This window comes from Solea senegalensis, linkage group LG6, assembly GCF_019176455.1.
Source record: "Solea senegalensis isolate Sse05_10M linkage group LG6, IFAPA_SoseM_1, whole genome shotgun sequence".
In the NCBI taxonomy this organism is placed as follows: domain Eukaryota; kingdom Metazoa; phylum Chordata; class Actinopteri; order Pleuronectiformes; family Soleidae; genus Solea; species Solea senegalensis.
In genome coordinates this window covers 15,216,585-15,227,941 of record NC_058026.1, presented here as the reverse complement: position 1 = coordinate 15,227,941, position 11,357 = coordinate 15,216,585, and the positions used below count along the sequence as shown (strand labels likewise).

General features: G+C 41.0%; 1 protein-coding gene and 1 long non-coding RNA gene across 3 annotated transcripts in view; one reads left to right on the top strand and one right to left on the bottom strand.

Annotated features, from left to right (window-relative positions):
• Positions 1-470: 470 nt before the first annotated feature.
• LOC122771523 overlaps positions 471-11,357 on the bottom strand; it is a 19,484-nt gene continuing 8,597 nt past the window's right edge. The window contains exons 2-4 of the long non-coding RNA XR_006360612.1: positions 8,860-9,084; positions 6,048-6,117; positions 471-682 (exon numbers count right to left, since the gene is read on the bottom strand). This is a non-coding gene — a long non-coding RNA (uncharacterized LOC122771523). The remainder of the gene's footprint in view (positions 683-6,047; positions 6,118-8,859; positions 9,085-11,357) is intronic.
• The window catches only part of si:dkey-117m1.4, a 20,329-nt gene continuing 17,908 nt past the window's right edge, over positions 8,937-11,357 (top strand). For both annotated transcript variants that reach the window (XM_044029140.1, XM_044029139.1), the window contains exon 1: positions 8,937-9,092. In XM_044029140.1, coding sequence (XP_043885075.1) covers positions 8,998-9,092 — 95 coding nt within the window. In that variant the 5' untranslated portion in view covers positions 8,937-8,997. The remainder of the gene's footprint in view (positions 9,093-11,357) is intronic.

Sequence of the window (11,357 nt, the reverse complement as noted above, 5' to 3'; positions counted from 1 at the left end):
TAGATCAACAGACCCACTTTGCCCGGCACCAACAAGTGTTTCATGCTTAAAGTCACCTTTCCTTCCTGATGCTCAGGGTTGTCTTGACCATTTCTACATACAGTTGCTGCTATGTGTTAGGCTGATAAGATTTTTGCAAGCAGTTGACTAGGTGCACTTAAAGTTAGGGTTGGAGAAAACAGTTAGAGCAGTCTACATTCTGAATTCAAAAGTCCAAGTCCTTTTCTTCAGACTTCCCTCCGAAGCTATGCCTCCAGAGCACAGGAAAACGGATTCTCGAGCCCTGCACAGCATCGGTAACCTTTGGTACGTTTCGGTGGTGCTAACTTTTTTGGATACGTTCAATTAACAACGTGATGCCGAAAAGCAAATACTCTCAAAAGATCACAAAGACATAAAGTTAACCTACCTGTCCAGTAGAAACGGGGCCACCATGGCATCACTTTGCAGCCCTTTCTGGGCTTTCAGTTGTCGCCACTGTTCAAACGCAGCACCGATGTTCCCTCTGGTCTTGGATCGCTCCACATCAGCCTTTCTCTTGGCAGTAGCCAAGGGGATGTTGATACTGGAAGGATGTCTGCGAAGGTTCTCAGTCATCCGGGTCATAGACAACCTCTGTAGTTGACTGTAGGGGGCGACTGGACTTGCTAGTGTTACCAACAACTGTTTATTGTTGTTGATACTGGAAGAAAACATAAATGCTTTTGGTCATTTGATGTGACTTAATGCACTAAATAAAAAATACAAATACACAAAGCACAAATGTGTCATAAACATATAATAATAATAATCATAAGGAATTGGCGCATGGTACTTTTAATTTGATATACTGTTATTTACTGTGATATTCATTCATTCATTTTAAAGGATTATTATGGATTATTATGCTGTGTCCTCCGTTATGAGGTGGTTGATTTGGCACCAGATCAAGAACAAAGACAAGAGAACTTAAGCCAAAGTTTAAATATTGTATCACTGACTTCAAAAGGCTTAGCAATGCCAAACAACATTCACACATTTATAATAACATGTAGCGGTGTGTGTAACAGTGTTTGGTGGAAATGTATCACGGCAACAGTTTTTTGTGTCTTTTTGATGCTTCAGTACTGTCGGATCATTGCCGTAATGGCAAAAGTTACTGGGTAAAAGAGTTACTGTTCCAACAGCTTCATATTATAGCTCAATAATCTTGTGTTTGTGCAGCAAACATTATCTGTGAGTGTTGGACAGACTTACATACGACTCATAAAAGCCCACAGATCATGGAAAAGGCAGCGCTGTGGCTACATTCCTTTTTGTTTTTAGATGCTATTGGTTGATTATTTTCCATAATGTATACTTGTGTGGCCACTGTTTACTGTGTGTCCTCTTGACAAATGCAGAATGTTTTGTCACTAAAAAGCCCCTTCTCCTTTGACCTCTTGCGCAGAGCGAGCTCGCTGTACACAAATGCCTCACAGCACAAAGAGCGGATTAGGTTACCGTCACATCTGTCTGTAAGCAGCATTCATGAACAGTAGGAGACAGACACACTTGTTCCCGTGTTGAATGAAATGTATGGTAAACTGATGGTCAAGCAAATGTATTGATTTATTTATGAATTGTTTCACTGTTTTTCTTTTTGTCCATGGTCAACGTGCCGGCCACCAAAGATAGATTTAATCTGTGGGCTGACACATTTGTTCTACATTGTCTTTAATGTCACTTTTGGACTAAAGTATCTCAAAAAAATAACCAAGCTTCTACAGTTTAGCCCCGTTCAGACATGGATTGTGTAACTGTAACGCCTCCGTTGACACTTGTAATCATTTATTACCAATAATGTCATGACCAATTCAATGTTTTGTTTGTAAAATTTAAAAAAAGAAATTGTGTGTGATATGTTTTAAACACTGTTTTTAAGTAGTCCGTTGCTTACAGACTGTGATCAGATTTAGAGGTTGACCGATTCTTTTTCCCTCCATCTGATAAAATTTAATTGATTAATGATGAGAATAATAATACAAAAATCATTTCTTAACTTCAGTTACCAGTTATGGAACTGTTACGACCTCGGCTTGAGGGAAACAGAGGTAACAACTAATACTTATACTTTGAAATATTTATTATGTAAGAATATTGGATACATGAAACAGGTCATCAGAAAAACACACAAAAAAACAAAGTTTTTGTGATTTGTTATAATGATCGGCCAGTGACTATTATAAAAAAAAGACAAATATCAGCCCGATTTAATCGGCCCAACTGATTAATTGGTCAACCTCTAATCAGAATGCAGCACCGTAAGCCTTAGTCCTTCTCTCTAAGTATTGATTTCACACACTATTCTCACTGTTGAGGCAAAGAGAAGAAACTAATGGGGACGTTTGCTGAGAAAGGGATTCAAACATAATGCCAACATGCTGAGCACCTAAACATTATTATAACACATTAACACATGTCTCACAGGGGCTTTAAGCCTCTTATGCAAAGATTATAGCACCAAAGCCTTGTATTTATTTAATTTTCAATGACAGCTAATATAGTTCGTTTTTTTCCCCTTTGACTGGACGTCCACAGCCTAAATATGTTTTTGTTTTCTTTCTTCATTTGTTACTCATCAAAAGCCGATAACTAAATGCATTAGTTCATTATTTGTGAATCATAGTAATGCACATCCTTTTACATTTTTCTTTCTGAAAGTTTGACATGGAGTAGAGACATATTTATTGTTGACGGCATTCCTGAGTGAGTGGATTGTAATAAATTGATCTTGGCTATACTTTGAATTGCCTCGTGTTTGTCTTTCGCTTGTCGTCTTTGGGACTAAATAACATGCTGAGATGAGCGGTGTTTGTCAATGATTGGACCGTGATTGTCACATTTTCGCCTCTGAACACCAGCAGTGAAACTGAGTGAACGTGTGTGTCTAAAATACAGGATACAGGTTAAATTCATGCATGCGTGTGTGTGTGTGTGTGTTTGCACAAGTTTGTTTACATCCTTTTGTGCGTGTGTGTGTGTGTGCATCTTTTCATTTGTGTGTGGTTGTTAGGGAAGGAGTGGCAACCAGGATGCCTGTGGAAGAGGGGGAAGTGTGTGTGTGTGTGTGTGTGTGTGTGTGTGTGTGTGTGTGTGTTAGAGAGAGAGAGTGCAGCAAGCAAGGGAGAAAATATGCCTGTGTTAAAGGGAGAGAGAGGGGTGTGTGTGTGTGTGTCTCTGTGTGTGCTTGTGTGCATGTGTCTGTGTGCTTGCGCATTTGTGAGCATGTGGGTGTATGTGTGTCTGAGAGAGACAGATGAAAAAAGAGAAGGGGAGAGAGGGCAGGAAAGAGACTGTGTGTATGTGTGTGTGCATGTGCGAGAGAGAGACAGAGAGGGAGAGACAGGGAGGGAGGGGAAGGAGCAAGCAGGAGACAGTGTGTGTGTGTGTGTGTTCTTGTATCTGTAACCTCTTTAGGACCTCCTCTGGCATAAACACTGACCTTGTCAGGACCAGTGGTCCTCATTGGAGAGCAAAACCGGGTCCTAATGAGGCAGAAGCTCATTTCTGAGGAACTGGTTAAGACTTGAGTTGTGGTTAAGTTACAGTTAGGGTTATTAACTGGTTAGGAAAAGCACTTTGTTGAAGCTGTCCAGCTGAATGGAAGTCAGTTTAGTGTCCTTAAAAGGATAGCTGTGTGAACCTGTGTGTGTGTGTGTGTGTTTGTGAGTGTGAGTGATTATGTGCGCAGGCGTGTGTTCCTGCGTGTGTGTGTGTCTGCATGTTTGTGTGTGTGTGTGTGTGTGTGTGTGTGAGTGAGTGAATGTGTGCGCAGGCGTGTGTTCCTGTGTGTGTGAGTGAGAGCAAAGCAAGAGAGGGAATGTGTGTGTGTGTGTGCGCGTGTTAGAGTGAGAGAGTGAATGAGTGAGCAAAGAAGAGTGAGGGAGAGAGAGAGAAAACGTGTGTGAGAATGAGGGGGGAGGGGTGTACAAGAGAGATGTGTGTGTGTGTGTGTGTGTGTGTGCGTGTGTGCGTGTGTGTGTGTGTGTGTGTGTGCGTGCGTGCGTGTGTGTCTGTGTGTGAAAGGAAAGAGGGAATGTGTGTGTGCTGCGTAGGAGGGAATGTGCGTGTGTGTGTGTTTGTGTATGTGTGTGTGTTTGTGTATGTGTGTGTGTACGTGTGTGTAACTGTATGTGAATGTGTGTGTGTATCTGACAGAGATAGAGGGGGAGGGGTGTGTGTGCTGGGAGAGCTAGGAGCAAGCTCTGCAAATGGTGTGTGTGTGTGTGTGTGTGTGTGCATGTGCGCGTGTGCACGTGTGTATATGTGTGATTGTGCAGCACAATATGTGCCTGTGCTGAATGAAAGGGAAATGATGCAGTGTGTGTGTGTGTGTGTGTGTGTGTGTGTGTGTGTTGTGAAAAAGAAAGGGTGTGTGTCCTGTATTGGAACTGTGTGTGTGTGTGTTGTGCAGACTATAATTGTGTCTTGCTGTACTTGTGCTCTACTTGCACGTGAATGTGAGTGTTGGTCTTCAGTAAGGCGTGTGTAGCTGTGAGTTAATGTGAGTGCATATGCGTGTATGTATTTGCATGATTTTGTGAAGGTGAACACAAACTCACTCACACACACAAACTCACTCTCTCACTCATTCACTCTCTCACTCAGATTGGGGGCATTGGTGCGGGTGATGAAGTGTTCATGATGGTGTGCACACACAAACAGAGCAGATTTACAATTAAACCAAACTCATTCACCAGTACCCACATCTCCATACATCCTTCTTGTTCATCTGTCTTATCTCAGCCAAGCATCATTACTAAGCTTCTTCATGACTGTTACATTTTCTGTGTGTCTCAGGACCTGTAGTTTACTATTTGTCAAGTCACTCTATATTCCACCAGTCCAGGATCCCCATCAGTATCCATCAACAAGTCAGTTAAATTTTTGCACATAGGAAGTTTCAAAGTAAGTCTGGTTGGAAAGAAGAAATGACTGATTAAATCCAGAAGACGGCAGTAATGCATTCATCCAGATGCCAACTGCTGTTAAACACCACAACTATCTACAAAAAAACATTTCAGGGATCAACAGTTGGGTTTCGCCAAAGGCTTGTTCATTAGACTTTTCAGTTCAGGTTAACATTCAGGTCATTTTTTTTATTTTTAATAGTTCCATGTGGGGCCACACGGCTGGTGTAGTCACTCTTGCCTTTGCGGCAAGAAGACCCGAGTTGGAACAAAAATTGGACACTCTAAATTGACCGTAGGTGCGAGTGTGAGAGTGAATGGTTGTTTTGGTGATCTGTCCAGGATATGCCCCGCCTTTCACCCTATGTCAGCTGGGATTGGCAACAGCACCCCCCCCCCCTCACCCTCATGTGGAGGATAAAGTAGTTGAAGATGGATGGATGAATGAAAAGTTCAGTGTGTAACATTAAGGTGGCAGAAATGTAATGTACTACTCATAAATACATTAAGTAAGTACTATAATCACTCATTCTCACCAAGTCAGTGAAAATAATGTCCAGAGCAGTATAGCACAAATTCAATATCTAACATAATATTCTTATCTGGTTTTAAATAACTGGACCGGAGTCCTTCAGCTATTAAATGTGATGCCATTTTCATTGACTTCGCAACACAGTCCCATCCATGCAATTACAGCATCAATGCTATATTTAATTACCTTGCATTGAATGGCATTAACATTTCACTTTGTGCAGATTTTGACAGTTTTTTCAACCATTTACAAATGTATCAAGCTAAATGATTTGTATAAAAAATAGGTGATATTGCTCCATCATGGTGCATCATAGCTGATATTAGCCTTTTAAAGCATTGTGGTTTGGAGATAAAATCAGAGGGGCAAGTCTGAGGTAGCTTGGTTTGGTTTGGGGTAGTGATTATATTGGACAAAGGGTGTTGAAGATGGAGGAAAAGGAAGAAAAGACCACAGAGAAGGTCCATGGATGTTGTCAAGGAGGACGCGAGGACAGACACGAAGGAGACAAGATGGAGGTGATCTGTTCTGGTGGGAGGAGCCAAAAGGTGAAGAAGAAGACTATAAGAAGGTACAGGACTTACCTTGAAGTAGCATTATCTCATCTTCAGTCCACACTCCTGTTGACATGGAATCAGATGATGATGACATACCCTGCACACACATTGCATAGGCTATTAAACCTTTTTAATTATATTGTAATATATATACAAATATTTGTATACGTTCACAATGATGCAAATACTTGTTTTTTTTGCCAAATAAATGTCAGTGTTGTTTTGCTGTTGCTTTATGGTAGAACTGTGTCCAGCACTCTGCCACACTGTTGCTGTCACATTTGTCCTCATGTTGTCCACCTGTCATGGTCACATTCTGCCACCTCACCTGCACCAGTGAGGTTAAAACATGCAAAGGACTTTCACCGAGCATTTGCTGTGGGTGTTTACCATGGCAGGTACAAAGGCATTCACTTCACACTGGCCCCACTCTGTGTAATGCTTGAAAACCACTGTGATTTTATAAATTATATAACACAATATAAACTATATTTTACAAATACTGCACTGGTGCCAATTTCAGCTGACATAAGGAGAAAGGTGGGGTACAACCTGGACAGGTCACCAGTCCATCACAATGACACATGGAGACTAAAAACCATCCAATCTCACACTCACACCTACGGTCAATTTACAGTATCCAATTTGCCCTAATCCCCAAATGTGCATGTTTTTGGATTGAGTGAGGAAACCAAAGAACCACTACACCAACTGTGTGGCCCAATAATTCACATAATTTCAAAATAAAAGTGTTTGTTTTGATATGGAACCAGAAATAGTTCATAATATAAACATATTTATTATGATGCAAAATGAATCTATTAATACATATGTGTATATATACATATACATATATATTTATACCTCTACAAATTAGAAATAAACAAAGAGGAAACAAACATAGAATCATACATTTCAAGGGATTGTAAAGAGGTAGGTTTTGATGTGTTTTGAAGGTTGATAGTTTGATACATGTGTAGATGTGTTTGGATATGAAGTAATTTTAACCTAATTATAGAGCATATAAAGATGTGCCAATTCTAAAAAAGTCACACTCAAAAGTTAAAGGACTCTCCTTATGCATGCAGGTTAGTGGAATGTTATTACCTTTAAGTTTTTAAGCCTTTCATATGCAAAGTTTACACTTTGTGACACACCAATTACTTTTTTGACATGATTTTAACAGGTTTGCTAGATAAGTCAGACCTGTACCATATAACCAAAGGTAGCCTGTCCCCTCTGCTATTGTAAATAATGGATCAGTCAAAAACAGGTTTTGTTGTAGAATTGTTTCCTCTTAATGGTTCATTGTTAAAAGAAGGAGAATTTGGCCTGACAAGAGAATTGACCAGTCAGGTGATCAATCAAAGGGGACACGATAACATAATAACACAATTTATATTATTGATCTTAATATGTAATATCTTAATCTGCTGCCTCTTTGTTCTAGTTCACTTCCTTCTACAATATTAATGGACCTTTTAGGGCTTTGATTGCTTTGAGTTTGACTGTGAACTTGCTACAGTTATTGAGAAATATGCCAAGTTACTTATGTATGGCGTCATGGCTGTTCATCTGTCATTGAGAGTGCCAATCCAAACCACTAATAATTCACTATTGTTGAAAAGGAACCAACAGTATGATTTTAAGTACATTAATAATTCCTTTATAAAAAACAAAGGTGCTCTCTTCTGCAGTTTTGAAGGCTGCTAAGACTTCAGCAATAGAAAATATGAATAGAATGCAAAGAGAGAAAACATGATCAATAATGTATTTTTTTCTTTGATATTTTTTTCACATTATCTTGTGTGTTTTTTGTGTTTGTATTTTAGATGATGTTAATCTGACATAATTAGCTAATTGTTGTCATTAAAAATGGATCAGTGCAATTAAACAGTGTTTAGGTCATACTACTGTGATTTTAGAAAATAATAATTAGTCAAATCTTAAATAAATAAATATTCCTGGTAAATTTGTTATTTTTGAATGAAAAATATAGAAATGTAGTTTTTCAATTTACTTTGCACGGAACAAATAGCTGTTATGGCAACTTATTACATTATTATAATAACCCTTATTTAACCAAGAAGTCTTGATACTAATCTTATTTTGGAGAATAATAATTAAACTTAACTTGAAAATAGTCAAATCTTATAAATACTCCTGGTCAATATGTTATTTTTGAATCAAAAACATTGACATTTTGTTTTAATACATTTGCACTATTATTATCATTATTATTGTTATTATTATTATTATTATTATTATTATTATTATTATCATCATCATCATCATTATTTATCCAAGAAGTCTTGTATCGTTTACTACATTGAAAATAAAAGTATCTTAAAAATATATATAGATATGCACATACATAATGACACATTCAAACAGAGGACTGTATTAACCTGTTGATCAATAATAAGATGTGCATGAGTTTGTAATAAAGAAGAAAATACAGACAAACCTTATCATCACACAGTTTAAAGGACAAACTTCATATTAGACAAACTTGTCTTATTTTTGCCTCTTATCTTATCATTATTATTATTATTATTATTATTATTATTATTATTATCATTAGTATGTATTATTTATCTCTGCGAGCTCCTCTCTTGCAAGCGCTCTACTTTTTTCATCTGTCTGGTAAGAACGACCATTACTGTGATGGGGGTGGCTCCCGCTATTCAGTTTATACAAAAAATGAAAACAAATTGTGAAAGTTACCCTCCACGGTGGGTCCACTCAAACATATTACCTTTTAAAATCCCAGCCGCCACTGTGCGGACATCGCAGCGTACACCATGGACTATTTCACTACGTGTTGTGCTATACGCACCCCTGTGCCGCGGCGCGATGGTAGCGCCTGGAGTAACCTTGGTGTGAGCCAGTCGAGCGAGTGAGGGGAAGAGCGAGAAGCTGATCACAGTGCGACGGCGTCGGCGACGGCACAACATCAGTGATCGCTGGCGTGAACATGGCGGAGACGGTACGCTCGCTGTTCGACTACCGGGACCCACACAGGCTGGACAGCGACGGAGAAGGCGTCAAACCGGCACCGCAGCTGCGGGGGTGAGAGAGTCAATTAACCATGGCGGTTTACAATAATAACAATAACTGTGCCATAAGTGTTCGCCTGTCCAGTGACAGCGAGACTCGGGTGGGTGTGTGCGCGCGTGAGGGGTGTTTTTGATGGAGCTAAAGTTGTAAGCGTTCGCCACTTGTCAGGTTTATCCGGGAGCATAAAGTACACATATGAGAGAAACAGTGTAAGGAAAAGTCACTCGTTTGCCTCGCGCTACCTTTTTTCTCTTTAAACGTTAAAGCCACCATGCAAAGCTGCTCCGAATAGGTGTGTGTACGCGCGTGCGCGAGTCCGCCATCGTGCGCGGGCACGACTGTATTCGCGTGACACTGAATTCACCTATTGAGCGGACGTTCTGAGTGACAGGTGAAAGGAAATGTAACACATACTCTCTGTTTTCTGGACACAAACATGTCATGTACATAAGGTCAATACTTTTTCAGACAAACCCGAATAGCTGGAGTTTGACAGCAGGAAATATGAAAAGTTAAAGGCAATACAACTCATAACGGAACGATGTATTTTCTCAAAGTTATGAAAATGTTAGAATTAATTCACTGTCAGAGCGTCTCTTCCTCTCTGTCAATGCGCGCTCGCGCCTGTGTGAAGTGTGCACGCGTGAGGTTGTGTGAGAGAGAAGCGCGCACGCGCGCACACACACACACACCACACACACACTCTCCCTCCCCTCCTCCCTCTCTCTCTCTCACTCACACACACACACACACATCACCCCTCCCTCTCTCTCTCTCTCTCTCACACACACACACACACACACACACACACACACACACACACACACACACACACACACACACACACACACTCCCTCCCTCTCTCTTTCTGTCTCTCTCACACTCACACACAGATCTGCTCCTTTCTCTGGCTCTCTCCCTCTCCCTGTGTGTGTGTGTTTGTGTGTCTCTGTGTGTGTGTGTGTGTGTGTGTGTGTGTGTGTGTGTAGGTGTGTGTGTGTCAGTGCGTATGTGTCTGTGTGCATGCATGTGTGTGTCTGTGTGTGACTGTCTGTGTGACTGTGTGTGTGTGTGTCAGAGTATGTGTATGTCAGAGTGAGTGTGTGTCTGTGGGTGTCTGTCTGTCTCTGTGTGTGTGTGCGTGTGTGTACGTGTGAGAGAGAGAGAGAGGGAGGGAGGAGTGGAGTGTGTGTAAGGGGCTGGGAGTGTGTGTGTGTATGTGTGTGCTAGAACAGAGGAAGGAGGAGGGAGTGTGTGTGTGTGTGTGTATGAGAGATGGGAGGGGAGAGAGGTGTGTGTGACAGAGACAGACACTGTGTGTGTGTGTGTGTGTGTGTGTGTGTGTGTGTGTGTGTGTGTGTGTGAGTGAGTGGTGAGTGAGTGAGGAGAGTGAGAGGAGTGAGCAGTGTGTGAGAAGTGTGTGACAAAGAGAACAGAAGTGTGTGTGTGTGTGTGGTATTGAGTGAGTGAGTGAATGAGTGAGTGAGTGAGCGAGCGAGCAAGCTTGTGTTTGTCTGAGAGAATGAGTGTGTGTTAGAGAGGACAGATGTGTTTGAGAAAAAGGAAAATGTGTGTGCGTGTGAGAGAGAGAATGATAGAGAAAATGAGAAACTACTTAGTGTGTGTGTGTGAGAGAGAGTGGGGTATAAAGGTGTGTTTACTGTGTGGCAGAAGAGAGACAGGGAGAGAAAGGAGTGTGAGACACTGTGAAGGACGTGTGCATGTGAGAGGGAGCATATAAAAAGTGCATGTGTGTGTGCGTACTTGTATTTGTTGCCTCTTTAAGATATATACTGACACAAACACTGACCTTGTCAGGACCAGTAGTCCTCAACGGAGACCAAAACCTGGTCCTAATGAGGCAGAACCTCATTTCTGAGGAACTGGTTAAGTTTAGGGCTAAGTTGTGAAGTCTGGTTTGGTTAAGGTTAGGGTTAGGCATTAACTGGTTATGGTTAAGGTTAGGTATAACTCATAGTGTATACTGTCCAAATGAATAGGAGTTAATGCAGTGTCCTAAGAAGAATAGCTAAGTAAACCTGTGTGTGTGTGTGTGTGTGTTTGTGTGTGTGTGAGAGAGAGAGACAGAGATAGAGGGGAAGTGTGTTAGAGGCACATGGAAGGGGAGGGGAGAGTGTGTTTGCGCATATGTGTGTGTTAGGAGAGTGGGGGAGGGAATGAGAGTGTTTGTTTGCGTGTGTGAGGGAGAGAGAGCGAGAGAGACAGACAGACAGACATGGGAGGTGTGTATGTGAGTGAGCAAGAAGGACTGTGTTT